The sequence below is a fragment of the Pteropus medius genome, unplaced genomic scaffold (assembly GCF_902729225.1).
Source record: "Pteropus medius unplaced genomic scaffold, Ma_sr-lr_union100, whole genome shotgun sequence".
Taxonomy (NCBI): Eukaryota; Metazoa; Chordata; class Mammalia; order Chiroptera; family Pteropodidae; genus Pteropus; species Pteropus medius.
In genome coordinates this window covers 4,157,943-4,171,960 of record NW_024355990.1, presented here as the reverse complement: position 1 = coordinate 4,171,960, position 14,018 = coordinate 4,157,943, and the positions used below count along the sequence as shown (strand labels likewise).

Genomic DNA, 14,018 nt, shown 5'->3' with positions numbered 1-14,018 from the left:
TCTTTCAGAGGAAATGAGTCAAAGCCACTCTGTCTTGCTTTTCCAGCTGAGCATGTTCGGTTTCAATGAAGTAATGAATGAACTTGGTCGCACCACCCCCAAGCCTACAACACCAAACAGAGGCGCCTTGGCCAATCAGCAGGCACTCCAGGTTTTCAAGTTGAGTTCAAACAGGCCCACGGGAGACCAATCGGCGTGCGCGACTCCGCCCCAAACGGCCGGCGCTGGCCAATCACGAGCCCGGACGAGCCAAAACACAGCGGCCGGCCAATGCCGGGGCGCCCCACGGTGGCGACCTCCGCCAATGGGCGCGGCCGGGCGAAAAGAGAAACAGTGCGGGCCCGCAGGCCGCAGGATTCGAACCGAACGTCCGCTGCGATCCGGGAGCCGGCCGAGCGGCGCAGGCCAATCAGCGGCGGCAGCTCGCGGCCCCCGAACGTTGGGACACGGCCCCGCCCCGCGCTGTTGTTTGTGTGTCGGCGGCCGCGGGAGCGGGACCACAACACTAGCCCGGCGGGCGGCGGGGCGGCCTGAGGCGGAGGGTCCGGAGGCCGCGGGCGGCGGCGAGCGCGACCCGAGGGCGGCCGGCCTCCCGCGGCCGCCGAGCCCGACTGCGCGCCGGCCGGAGCCATGTCGGTGAACACGGATGAGCTGCGGCACCAGGTCATGATCAACCAGTTCGTGCTGGCCGCGGGCTGCGCGGCCGACCAGGCGAAGCAGCTGCTGCAGGCGGCCCACTGGCAGTTCGAGGTGCGTGCGGGCCGCGGCGAGCGCGCCGGGCCGGCCGGGCCGCTCTATTTATATCGCCCGTAAGGCGATCCGCGGCCGCGAGGTCGCTCGCGCGGGGCGCGGGGCGCGAGGGCGGGGGGCGGCGCCGAGGGTCCGGGGGGCGGAGGAGCGCGGCCCGCGGGGTACGGCCGGCCGCCGGGCTCCCGGTCGCGGCCCCGCTAACCGCCGCGCTGCCACTGTGTTTGTCCGCAGACCGCCCTCAGCACGTTTTTCCAAGAAACCAACATTCCCAACAGCCACCACCACCACCAGATGGTAAGTGCGGCCGGCGCGGCGGGAGGGCGGGCCCCGGCCCGGGCCGCAGCCCCCCGCAGCCGAGGGCGCGGGCCGGGGGCCGCTGTCAGCCACCGGCGGTGACAGCCATGTTGCCGGGGAGCGCCGCGCCGCGATGTAAACAAAGAGCCAAAATGTCTTCCAGGAAAGAGCGGCTCCCCGGCCGGCCCGCTCGGCCCGCTTTGCGGTCCGGCTTCCCGGGCTGCCGTCTCTCTACCGAAAAGCCTCGTGCCCGCCCCCCACCCCGGGGAAACGGGTAGGAGGGAGGCGAGGGTGGTGGTCAAGGAGTCGCCGGGCGGCAGGGAGTGGGGAGGGGGCTCAGGTGAGAACTGGACGTTTGGGGAGCCGGGAGCCCTAGTGAAAGAAGGGGACTGGGAGCTGGGGTGTCTGTGTTTACGGGGGTCCCCTCTTAGCGTTGGCCTGGCAGCAGCCTCCCCCTCCCCCACAACAACCCAGCTCTACAGGGAACAGGAAAGGGATAAAGCCACCCTGGCTGGGAGCTGGGCTCGACCCACAGAGGTATGCTCTCTCTTTCCTGTTTATGGAAAACGGACAGACCCTGAGCATACAGATTTCCACAAGAAAATGCCAAGAATTTGCATTTAATCTCAGTGTGTGAAGATACATAAGTACAGGAAACAGGAGTGGTTCGCGTCTGGGTTTGCTTGCTTCTCATTTCCCAGCTGGCCCCCAGGCCTGAGCCTTTGCCCTCCTGGCCGTGGGGATCCTGCTTTCCGGAGGAACAGGACATCCCTTTCACTTCAGAGGCCCGAATGCCTTGTCTACCCCTTCCCCCCATCCCCCTCCTAGTTACCTATTAGCCCTGCTGGGGGAGGAGGGACTGGGCTCCAGCCCTAAGGATTGTAAAACATTATTCCCCCTGGAGATCTGTTGTGGCTTCTGGAGTGCATTTTTGGCATTTTTTGACACTTGGTGTCCTTGCCCGAGGCTCCTTTTTCAGAACTGCTGCATGGCCTGGAGGAGTTGTAAATGGTTCCTCTGTTGTGTCTTGTCCTTGGCACCCTGTTTTCATCTAATTGCAAGGGACAAATAGAGAGGGGTCTGTTTTGACCTTTCAACCAGGTGTTTCTTGGGGTGGCTCATACTGTATGCAAACCAGAAAAACAGAGTGTTAGGATATGATGGGCGAATTGTGCTGCTGCAGGGCCGGGCCGCTGGGACTGGGCTCTTCCTAAGTGAGAAATGTCGCCAGGACACCCTCCCCCTGTGCCCGACTGTGGGAAAGCTCCGGCTCCCACCTTGTGCGTGATGAGCCTGGGAGCACCCTGCTGCCGTCTCCTCTCAAAAGGGCCTTGAGGTTTGTCGCACCAACTGTGGCCATTCGAAAAGGTCCAGAGCTCCCAGGACAGCCATTCTGTGCTTCTGTGACAGGGAGCCTTGCCAGGAAGAGCTGGAACGGGTGGTCCCTTTAGGTCCGATTGCTCCTTCTCTGCAAATCCCAAGGGACTGTAATCTTGAAGCTTCCTTCTCTCAAGACAGGTGGCAAGTTTTGTAACAGCCCTTATAATCAGTGTATCCATCACTGCGCCAAGCACTGAGTACCTGATCCGCAGTGGAAAACACCCTGCCCGCAGGAGTCAGTGGTTTTTTTTAGAGACAATAAATCAAAGGGAAAAGTTAAATGAAACCACCCGGGACTAATAATGGCACAATAGCAATACCAGGGCGTGAATGATCAACAAACGGTTGTCTCATGGGTTATTGTACACTCACACTGTTGGAGGCATCTCAGATAAGGTGCCTGGGTGGGGAGGGGCTGGGAAGGAGAGAAAGACATAGTCTGGAAGCCATAGAACATTAGCAGGGTGCAGTGGACGAGTATGTGTGAGAGCTGGAAATCACCCATTGTTAGAAGCACAGAGCTGGAGGGGCCTTTAGAGCATCTGGTCCAAACCCCTGATTTTATGAAAACAGAGGGTCCAGAGAGGTTAAGAAATTTGCCCAAGCTCACACAGGCGGGCGGGCATAGAGGCCTGTTCCTGATCCAGAGCGGGGTGGCCGTTTGAGGAGACCGTCTGTGCTGGTTTGGTGAACTAGGGAAGTTGGTCACGATGCTGTGATGCAGTTGGCTTCTACCTCCACCCCCCATTCACTGTTTCCTGCTGCCGAGAAGTCAGCCTGGGCTGGGGGGTAGGGACGGGGAGTAGTGAAGGGAGGAGGGAAATGGTCTGGGTGAGGCCAGGCCTGTGGCTGCCCCTGAGGACAATGGTCAGAGCTTCCTAGCTGCCGATATGGGCGGCCCAGTTACAGGCCGGGGGTACTACCCACCCCCACTCCCTATTTCTGACTGGAGTTTAACTGCAGAGCTGTGAAAAAGCTCCCTTTCTGCCAGGTGAAGAGCCCTAGAATTTTGCTCCCCCACCCCCATGCCTGGGGGAGGGGCCTGTGTTGCTAAAATTAGGAGAAATTCAAAGAAGGGCTCCCATGGCTTCCTGGGAAAGGCAGAAGCGGCCTGCCAGGTCGGAATGGCTTGGTGTAAGCTGTAAGCCTGTCCCCAGCTGTCTCTTCCACGGACCCCTGGTGAGTGAGGTGCTCTGGTGAGGTTTTCGTGGACGGCACCTCACCCCCCCACACCCCCACCCCGCCGTGCTGCAGAGTTGAGGAGGCCTGCCGTCACTGGTGTCTACAGAGAGAGTCCTGTTCCCAGCCCCTGCCCTTTCTGGCTGGGGTCCCTGCTCAGAAGTGGTGGTGGTGGGGGGGGTAGTGGGGAGTTTGGAGAGCCCCACTCCCAGAGTAGTGGCAGAAATCAGCAGATGGGATGTCTGTAGCTTCCCCCAGGAAGAGGGCTGAGAAGGGCTGAATGACTGAGACACTCTGCCTACCTCTGGCCAAGAGCAGCATGTGGGGAGACGCTCGGGGACATAGGAAACCGAAATACCTGGTGTTTGCACTGGGGAGCCCAAGCATGAAGTTGCACTTGACTGTTGGTGCAGAGCAGCCGGGGCTGGGTGGAAGTTAAGAGCTTGGGCCTGTAGACTCCGGAGCCTAGAAATTCCAGCAGCTTGGACCTTGCAGTGAGTGTATTTTGGTCAAGTGATTTGAACTTGGGGCCTCAGTTTTCTCATCTGTAATCTAGAGAGAATAAGGGAAATGACTTAGCATCATTGTGAGAAGTAAGATATGGAGGCGAAGGCTCCGAGCCCCGCCGACGAACCCACACGCTGAGAAAGTGGCCTCACCACGGTTGGCCGCAGAGGCAGAGCCTGGGTCTGGCCGTCCCCGCTGACCAGCAGCCTCGGCACGGCTGAGGGTGGATTATGGAAGAAGCAGCTGGTTTCTCACCCAGTGTGTGGCGCCAAGCAGGGCGACCTGGGCTGCTCCCTTGTCCTCGCTTCATGCTGACACCCTGGCTTCTGGTTAGAATTAACCGTTTATTTCTGATGCTCTCCAGGGTGTCGTTCCTAAGCATCGTGAAACACTCTGGTTTTGATGAAAATTGTCGGGTTTGTCCTAATTTTTTTTCATTCTTCCTAGCTCAGGGCGAGGGGGGTGCTTTCGTCCTGTCAACGCTGCCCGTGGTCTGGGGAAGCCTGGGCGAGCCCCACTGGAAGTCCCTGGGACCAGGGGGTGTGGCTCGGAATCAGGGGTTCAGGAGGACAGCCCTCCCGACTCCCCTGTCTTCTCTCAGCAGATGTGCACCCCCAGCAACACGCCAGCCACGCCGCCCAACTTCCCTGACGCCCTGGCCATGTTCTCCAAGCTCCGCGCCTCCGAGGGCCTGCAGAGTGCCAACAGCCCCATGACGGCCGTGGCCTGCTCGCCCCCTGCAAACTTCAGCCCCTTCTGGGCCTCGTCCCCGCCCAGCCACCAGGCCACCTGGATCCCCCCGTCGTCCCCAACGGCCCACAGCCTCCACCACCTCCACCACCCACAGCCCACGTGGCCCCCCGGAGCACAGCAAGGAGGCTCCCAGCAGAAAGCCATGGCTGCAGTGGACGGCCAGAGATGAGACTGGATGCCGCCGGGCGCTGAGCCGGAGCTGGGGGCAGTCCGGGGTCGTGGGGACACAGAAGGGCCAGGGCGGGGGGTCCAAGGGCGTGGGTTTCCTGAAGATCGCACTGGAAGATTTTATAAAAGAATTTTTGGGGGCGGGGGTACAGTAAACTTCCTGAGCCACTCGGGTTCTTCAGGAGTTTCTCTTCGGGCAGGTTTGCTCTCTTTTTAATATATAACGATAATATATATGAATATATAAATGTAACTAATGTATGTGAGAACGGGGCTGGCTGGCTTAGGGTATTGGGGTCAGAGGGGAGGGGCCCTGGGGTCAGCACCCCTTCCTCCGCCCCGGTCCCACGGTAGGTGCTTCGAAGCCAGGCTGCAGGGTTCTTCTGGAATGGGAGAGAAGACCACACTGCTCTGTTCCCAGCAGTGGCTGTAGGAGGGGCTCCCGGAGGTGCCTGGTGGCCCAAGACATGGGAGCCTCTTTGTCATTACGAGGCATCCCTGCCCCCAGTTGGTGGCTGGGGTCAAAGGCCCAGGCTCTGCGTGGGGCTTGCCTCTGCTGCCCCCTTGCCTCTCCTGTGCCCAGGCCCAGAAGATTGCAGAGTAGAGAGCTTGCCTCTGGATTTAGTTCCCAAATCAATCATCTCACCAGGGTGAAATTTTAATTTAAAAGCTTAAAAAGAGACTTTTCTAACTTCCCTGGTTTGCAGTGCCTTTATTTGCCTTGGTAGGAAAAGCTCTCTCCTTGGGAAGGGGTTGGGGGCGGAGGGCGGGAGAGGGGACTGGCTCCGTTGCCTCGGGGCTGGTCTGGGTGTTTTGACAAGGGCTGGGGTGGGAGGGGGGGGGTTGATAGGACAGGTTGGGTCCAGTTGGGTGTGGGAAGCAGGAGGGAGGACGGGTCCTGACTTAGTTCCTGTGACCTGCTCTCCTCCACCCTCCCGTGTGGCCCACTGCAAGCTCGCGCTCAGCGCTCAGCCCTGGAGTCTTCGTCTACAGTGAGAGTGGGCAGTGGGCGCGCTCCCCCTTCCAGCTGGGTCCATCTCTGCTATTCCTGCCCTTGGCCTCCTGCGTGGTAGCATGTCCCCGTGTGCATGTTGTGTGGCCGTGACCCAGAGGTCAACCGAGGCTGTCAGCCCCAGAGACCGGGTGAGCCCGGAGCCTCCAGGCATCAGATCTCAGGCCGGAGGCAGTTCCTCAGGGCGGGTGGCAGGCGAGTGAGGAGGAGCCTGTTCAGCTACCCCAGGCCCAGCTTCCTCAGGCCCAGCTTCCTCTGGGGGCCCCTCGCCCCACACCACCCCTTCAACGTGTGCACACACTCGGGTTCGCGTCTCCCATGCCCGCCCCGGACCCCCCACCCTGGCCACTGCTGTAGCTCGGGACTTGGAGGCCTGGAGGTTTGGGCCCAAACTGAAGTGACACCTGAGAAGGGCCTCGCCCCGTAAGCCAGCCTGCCCGGCCCCGCTGCATGTGATCGCACACTCTGAGGCCGGGTTTGTCCTTTCGGTTTTGTTTCCTGGTTGGAAACCCCTGAGGCTCCTCCTGCCCTCGCCCCAGCCCCTTCCCACCTGTGCTTTCCCAGGCTGGGAGGGGAAGCCCCCTTGGGGGCGTGGGCCCACCCCCGCAGCGGGCACAGCTTGGGGGCAGTGAGCGGCACCCAGGTGCAGGGCTTGGGGGCTGCCCTGAGCTGCTTGGGGAATGTCACTCACTCCTTGACCTTTTGTGGTTGTGAGGTTGGCCTGAGCGCAGGGGGCCGGCTGCCCCTGCTGCTGCTGCTCCCCTCACCACGCCGGTGACACTGGACTCTGGGCCCGGGACCTGCCATTTCTCGGGGAGGGTGAGCGCAGCAGGGGGCTGTGCGGGAGCGGACGAGCCCGAGCCTGGCGTGGGGAGCAAGCCTGTGTCCCCAGTTCGGGTTGCCCCTGGCCTCCCATCTAGCACTCTGTCGTTAGGTGAAGGTGAATGGGATCCAGGCAGATGGGGAAAGAAGGGGGAAGCCCCCTCCCGCAGGGAGCACCTCTTACCCCATGACGCCCCCAGCAAACCCCACCCTTCTTTGCCCACATGGGATGGGGACTGGGGAGAAACCCTTTTCTGGGCTATTTCCCGCCACACTTCCTTTTCCTGTGTGATTCTGTCACCCTCCCTCACACCCTAAAGCAGGCCTCTTGTCCCAGACATCCCTTTCCCATGTCATGGGGTGGGTGGAGCCCCACTTTTGAAGAGGGAGCCGATGAAAACAGACTTGAAGACAGAAAACTGCTTCCATGACTTCAGTGGCCTGGGGGTGGGGGCAGCTCTGCCTTGTCCCTGGGGCTTCGACTGGGGATGGGGGCTTGTCCCTTATAGGGGCTGCACCTGCCGGGGCCCAACCATGCTCGCTGTGCTCCTCTGTCCCCTCCCACCTGCCAAGACCTTTGGCACAAAGGAATTGGGGGGAGGGGACAGCAGTAAGCCCTCTTGCCAGTGAAGAAAGGCATATGAGTTGACTAGGCTGGAGCAGGACAAGGCAAGGCCTCCAAGGCTAGGAGCTTTTGCTCTATTTTGCGGGGTTGGGAGCAGGGAGACGGGCTATGCCTGGCAGCCCCTGCGTCTGAGCCCTCCTGCCTCGGCAGCCAGTCAAGGGTAAGCTGCAGAGGACTGCAAAGAAGCCTTCCCAGGTGTCTGGGGGCACGGCTTTCCCTAGTCTCTGTGCCAGGAGCCAGGCCCGACCCTGAGCCAGCAGCGGGAGAGGAGCAGGAAGCTGCCACCCTCACCTTTGCTCCATGGAATGGCTTCCTCACAGACACCTATGTCCCAACCTTTCCAGAGGCCCCAGCGAGCGGGGCCACCATGTAGGCTAGCCTCCCCAACGGGAGGGCGGGGCCCGAGCTGGGGAAGGAGGCAGCCCACGGTCTGACTGAGGTCAGGACAGAGCCAGTAGATGTGAGAGCAGGTCCCACGCCAGCCCGCCAGTCCCTGGAGCCAGGTGTCTGCCCGGCACTGACCCCGCCCCACCCTGGGCACACTACTTAGCCCCCCTGAAGACTCAGCACCCTCAGAGGATGGCTTGATCTGTTTTGGAGACTGTGGAATCATTTTTAGGCTACAAGCTAGACCCCCTCTCCAAGACAAGGTCTGTCCCCTGGACCTGGGGACGGTCTGGAGGGCCCCCAGCCTGCACAGGCCCCTCCCTCCCACTGCGCCATCCTGAGCCAGGGCCAGAGAAAGCTCGCTGCCCAGCTGCTTCCTAAGCATTTATTTATAGCCCTGCTCAGTGAGCAGTGGTGGACCGAGGCCCCCGGGTGGGCTCCTCGAGCCCCTCCCCAGGAGGCACGTCCATGGGCATCTCCAGCCCCGCTGCCATCTCGCTGGGGCTGGGCAGGTGGGCCACGTTGGGCTGGGAGAGGCGCCCCTCGGAGGAGACCGGCCTGTCTGTCCGTTGACGAGAAGGAGCTGCGAGATAGGCAGGGTCAGATGGCTCTGCCGGGCTCCCCAGGCCCACCCAGCTTGCCCAAAGCCCAGGGAAGTCGGAGCAGCCCTGCCGGCCAGGCAGAGCAGGGAGCAGGGGACGCAATGCTGGTGAGGGGCCCCGCCCCGCGGCTGGGGTGCACCGTGCAAGTCCTCAGAGGAGCCCCTGGCAAAGCTCCTTATCATCTGGCGAAAAACACACAAACCCTCTGTCGGGGCCAGGAGCTGCTCCTTTGGTAACCTTTCCTCGATGACGCAGGGACCATTTAGGCGACGTTCACAGACTAAGTGCGGGGACCTCCCCTAAGACCCCTTCTCCTGCTCCCATGGCATTTAAGCGCCCCTGGAGCAGACAGTGGGGTGCCAGCGAGAAGGGAGCTGCGTGCCTCCGAGGACATAGTTCTGCGGCCTCGCAGCCTGGCTCTGAGTCCCCCACGGGGCTCCCTAGCTGTGTGACGTTGGGCAGCACCTCCCCACTCCGTGCCTCAGTCTTCTCAGCTGTGAGTGAGGCTGACAGGGGTCCCTACGACCTAACGGTGGTGTGGGGACTAAAGTTGGTTCCCACTTGTAAAATGTCAGCAGCGGTGGCTGCTGAGGAGCCCTCAGGGACAGCTAGGTGCCATGGCCACCACCATGGCCTCCTCCAGGCACTCACTGAGTGCTGGAACCGGAAGGGATGGCAAAGAGCGCCAGGGCTGGGGGTGGCCCTTGACCCCCCTGGAAGCGCCTGCAGAGGGCTGTGGGTACCAGCTTTTTACAGGAAGAAGGTCGGCAGTTTCATTAGACTCTCCTGGGGGCCCCGACTCTAAGCAGCACTGACCCGGCTCCCCCTTTACTGACAATGAGGAAACTGAGGCTCCAAGAGGGGGAGACTTGCTTAGAGTTACTCGGAAGTGACCTGGCCGCCTGCCCCCCGGCCAGTGTCCCTTTCTGGCCCCCACGTGGGGGCGAACCCTGGAGGCCCTTAGCGCTCTAACTTCCAGGCAGGATTTAGCCCCTCGGGGGAGAGCAGAGACTCTGGGGACCTTCCAGACCTGAGGGTCAGACAGAGGGGTTCTTGGGGCACAGGGCGAGTATGTGAGCACTCAATGTGGTTAGCAGGGGAAGGACCTGGGCCCGAGGCGGTCCCGGGCTGTGGCCCTGCCCCTACTTCCTCTTCTGTAGAATGGGGATGGTGACAGTACCTATCCCACAGACCTGTAATACATCCAGCACTCAGGGACCAGGAGTGTCCTCTCCTTCCTCCTCCCGTCCCATCCCCCAGCTCCCAGGCCCATCCTCTCTCCAGGGGCATATACCAGCCACGGGCAGGAAAGGGGCGAGGAGGAGAGGGGCCAGTGCCGAGGCCACCCAGGAGGACACTCCCCCCGGAGGGAAGCTACCTGAGGTGTTGCCAGCCAGCATCTGAGCACTCTGAGGCCGTGAGGGCAGCTGGCTGCTGTCGCCCAGTGACTGCTGCCGGTGCGCGTGGGACCGGGGTGGCTTGGCCTTGTGCTTGCTGACCCCTGAGTCTGACGGGGACAGGGGAGAGCAGGGTCGGCTCTGAGACACCACGTGAGGGCTCCGTGGGGACCCACGGGGGTGGGGAGAGGGCTGCAGGGCTGCTGGTCACGGCCAGCCTCAGCCGGGGGCCTTCTCAGTCTGAATTCATTGACGTGCCCTTTATAAGCACCTCATTCCTTCATGTGTCCATCTGTCCACACTCCCCCACCATTACACACTCAGACGTCCTCCGAGGACCCCCACATCAGCCCTGCGCCACGTGCTGGGTGGGTTCTGACCCCGGGTTTACAGCTCAGAGTGGAAAGGTGCACACACAGCTGGAGGGCACGGTGGGGAGTGAGAAGCAGCACGCTGAAGGGATGGTGGCCTGGAGTGGGCTTCAGGGGACCGGGACATTTGCCGAGTGTTCAGGGCCTCAGGAGCGGGTAGGACTTGGGCGTGGCGAGCTGGGGACAGAGGCTGAGGCAGGCAAGCCAGCAGTGGAAGCGCGAGGGTGAAGGCTGGAGGGAGAAGATGGGGCTGCTACTGGACTGTCACCGCCTGCACGCAGTGACCTGGGGCTTCCGGAGGCCTGAAAGTTTGGAGTCAGGGAGGTAGAGAAGAAGGCAGCTGGGGTCCAGTGGCCCCCAAGAAGTGTCTGGCCTTCCAGGAGTGGGACAGACCCTCTGGGACCCGAGTGAGGAGCCTGCGGGGTGGCCAGGCCACCTGGGTACTCACTGTCTCGGTTGGGGATGCCTGGCAGCCTTGTATCCATCCGTCCCTTGTAAATATGTCCGTCTAGGCCCAAGATATCCACCTCATCGTGCTGTGGAGGTGGGTGGGTAATCTGTGACCGCGTGGCACCCACGGCTCGACCCCACTCCTGCCTCCACACAGAGCGCTGTCCTCTTGCGACCCCGGCACCAGATGGTGCTCGGCACCCACCCAGGGCTTCTGGGTGGAGGGAGGTGGAGGGGCTGCCGTTCTGAGGCCTATGGGGCGGTGGCACCAGGTGGACGGTGGCCAGGCGGGCGTTCCTCATCCCAGCAAGGCTGAGAGCCCGAGGCTTTCACTGGGTCCGATGAAGACACTGCCCAGGGCAGAGGGTTGGATGAGGGGCCCTCGGGTGGCTTCTCCTGAGTGACTGGAGAACCTGGGGTCCTGGTCCTGTCAGGGCCCTCCCCGCCTTGTGGCCCAGAGGCAGCACCCCGACCTTCATGGCGATCTGGATCTCCTCGCTGGGGTACAGGCCCTGTGGCAGGTGCTGCAGGCGGGTGCGGCGGTAGGGATAGGTGAGGGTGTGGCTGCCCCCGCAGCGCCGAGGCACGGTCGAGTACGTGTAGTCGGCCATATCTGGCACCCTGTGACGAAGACAGTGAGCACTGGGGACAGGCGTGACCTGAGACACACCTACAATGGGGGCTGGCCGGAGGGCGTGGGGGCGGCTGTCTTCAGGGGTCTCTGGGAGCCAGGGCAGGAAGGGGCAGAGCAGGTACGTGCGTGAGCAAAGCGACCTGGCCTGCTGTCCTGGAGACCGCACACTCACGCTCTCTCACACGCACACTCACACTCACACTCACCCCCGCCCCCATCAGGGCTTTCCCCGCAGCGGGGGTGGGCAACGCTGAGTCCGGCCAGGGGCCCAGTGCGTGCACCCTGCCGCCCATCCTACCGTTTGTAGCAGGGGGAGCTGAGGCACTGGGCCTGCAGCAGCTCGCGGATCATCTGGCTGCTGGCCTTGACCGAGCCCCCGAAGTGGATCTGCACCTTCTCGATGTCCATCAGCATCTTGGAGTGCATGGTGCGCAGGCGGCCCACGCTCCGTTCCATCAGCGCCAGGTCCCCCCGCGGGCCGGCGGGGCCCCCCAGCTTTAGGCTGCGGACACGGGCAAGTGGGGGTGAGGGAGCCGCACCACCCCGAGCCCACGCCAGGGCAGAGGCCCAGCCCGCGGCGCCCCTCCAGCCACCCATTTCCGCAGGACCCTATGTGGGTGGCAGCCCTCTCCAGTCCCCGAGGGACCGCGGCTGGACTTGCCAGGGGAGGGTGCCTGAGGCGAGACAGCACAGGAAAGCCCCCCAGAGGGCAGCCCTGCTTCTTCAGCTAACCCGGGGTGGTGGTGCTGGCCTCTCCCTATCCCCACATGCCAGGCCCCGCATGCCTGGAACCCCCAGGGCTCCAAGGTACGGCTTGAAAACCATCCTTCCCATTGAACCCCCATCCTGAGGAGGTGGGAAGGCTGCAGGGAGGCAGGCAGGGCCCGAGGGAGCATGAAACAGCGCCCACACTCATCCCCCCACATTCGCCGAGTGATGCCCCCCAAGCCGGGGGCTGCTGGGACAGCCGAAGGACCTGGGGGTCTCAGGACGTAAGGAGGGACCGCCGGCGGGGACCGAAGGCAGGTGATTCCGAGTTCTCCCTCTTCCTCCTCCCTCGCCCAGCCCCGGAAGAGCTGGGTGCCAGGTCAGACGTTGCCTGCTGGTCCCCCTGTCCCCCCGCCGTGAGGAGGAGCCCCGCCCCCCGGCCCTGGGCAGGGCTCCGCGGCCCGTACTTGCGGCTCTGCTGTCGGACCTGCTCCAGTTCGAAGATGGTGTAGGGGCGGGAGGAGCGGTGCCCTGGCAGGCACGGGCCCACAGGGGTCACGGGCAGGATTCTGGGCAGCGACAGAGGGAAGATGAAGGTCGACGTGCGAGAAAGCCCGTCGCCCAAACCTAGCACCTGCTCCCTGCGTGCCACCTGTCTGAGAGGTCTCCCTGCCCCGGGGCTGGGCGAAGGTCCGTGATGGAGGGGAGGAGGGGACACGAGCTGGAGGCAGGTCAGGAGTGGAGGGGATACAGTCCCACATGCCCACCCCCACCGCGGCCGCCAGCTGGGGTCACTCACTGTCCAGTCACGGGTGTCTCTAAGGGACGGTCACATGACAGGCAGTGGAAATGTGCCAAGAGCTGCCTGTGAGAAATGAGACGCATGGTGATGAGCGCCCTGTCCCGGGGTGCAGAGTGGGAGAGATGGAGAACCCACTTCCAGGCTGGCTGGAAGTCCAGCTCAGCAGAGGGCAGGCCCGAGGCCGCCACAGGTTGCTCCTGACCCTGCCCCCCCGCCCCCCAACTCTCCAGCTCCCAGACACGCCCCTCATCGCTCATCCAGCACACACACAGCACCTCTCCTAACCGGGACCCTGAGGGGCGCCCCACCTAATCCTCAAGGGCCCTCTGGTGGCCAATAATGAAAATCCTGGGCTTGGAGCGGCCATGGGCCAGGTCCCCCAGGAGGGGTTTCAGCTCTGGGGGCTGTGGACCCCTCCCTGTCCCAGGGGCCTGTGGTCGCAGACCCTCACCCAGAGAGCCTTCTCCTACTGTAACCTAAAGAGGCTTGAGCTAGAAGGGCTTTCAAGCTCTAAAATTCAGTCACTCCTACTGTGGCACAGTCCCTGGCGGGATCAGCCATTTCCCTGGAATGTGCTGTGTGCCGGCAGGAGCTGTTCGTCTAGGGACCCCCAGCCCTCCCCCCACCCTTACTCCGAGAGCAGAGCGAGCCGGCCTCCCCCGCAGCCCTCCCGGCCCCACGGCCCCACCTCCGCATGGCGGCCGCCTCGTCCGCCTGGTAGAGGGGGGGGCGCTCTTTCAGCTGCTGTCGCAAGGACTTCCACCGGTCCTCCAGCACGTGCTTCACGGGGTCCAGCTCCAGGCGGTCCAGCTGCGGGTGGGCGGGTGGGGGAACCCGGTGAGCTTCAGGGGAGTAGGTCGGGGGTCCGCAGTGCCGGGAGAGGGTGGCGCTGTCCTGATCCGGGGAAGCCCGGAGCCTCTTTCTTGCCCCTCACCTTGTTGTCCATCTCCGTCAGGAGCCTGTCCAGAATCTTCTGCCAGTCCTGCTCCTGCCCACTCATCTTGGCCACCAGCTCCTGCATCATGTGGTTCAGCTGCTCCGTGGTGGCGTCGAACTGGACGCGGCTCACCTTGGCCGCCAGGGCGCTCTTGTCGGCTTTCTGTCAGCAGAGAGGGCAGAGAGGACCATGGCGGGGCGGCCACCTCTGCGGCGTCCGCCCCGGCGCTGAGCCCACGCC

The 14,018-nt window shown here is 62.9% G+C and overlaps 2 protein-coding genes across 3 annotated transcripts in view; one reads left to right on the top strand and one right to left on the bottom strand.

Annotated features, from left to right (window-relative positions):
• Positions 1-355: 355 nt before the first annotated feature.
• On the top strand, positions 356-5,726 carry UBALD2 (UBA like domain containing 2). 2 transcript variants are annotated; one of them, XM_039859249.1, is made up of 3 exons: positions 356-750; positions 982-1,044; positions 4,712-5,726. In XM_039859249.1, the coding sequence occupies exons 1-3, from the start codon at positions 631-633 to the stop codon at positions 5,030-5,032; spliced, it is 504 nt and encodes a 167-aa protein (XP_039715183.1). In that variant the 5' UTR covers positions 356-630; the 3' UTR covers positions 5,033-5,726. The 2 variants fall into 2 exon arrangements, with proteins under 2 accessions (XP_039715183.1, XP_039715184.1); XM_039859250.1 differs by having other exon boundaries at positions 358-750; positions 4,715-5,726.
• A 669-nt stretch (positions 5,727-6,395) lies between these two features.
• The window catches only part of LOC120600355 (glutamine-rich protein 2-like), a 7,708-nt gene continuing 85 nt past the window's right edge, over positions 6,396-14,018 (bottom strand). The window contains exons 2-10 of the mRNA XM_039859872.1: positions 13,776-13,940; positions 13,530-13,651; positions 12,839-12,904; positions 12,507-12,608; positions 11,630-11,833; positions 11,171-11,318; positions 10,696-10,783; positions 9,858-9,986; positions 6,396-8,460 (exon numbers count right to left, since the gene is read on the bottom strand). Of these exons, the coding sequence (XP_039715806.1) occupies positions 8,279-8,460; positions 9,858-9,986; positions 10,696-10,783; positions 11,171-11,318; positions 11,630-11,833; positions 12,507-12,608; positions 12,839-12,904; positions 13,530-13,651; positions 13,776-13,940 (1,206 nt within the window). The 3' untranslated portion in view covers positions 6,396-8,278. The remainder of the gene's footprint in view (positions 8,461-9,857; positions 9,987-10,695; positions 10,784-11,170; positions 11,319-11,629; positions 11,834-12,506; positions 12,609-12,838; positions 12,905-13,529; positions 13,652-13,775; positions 13,941-14,018) is intronic.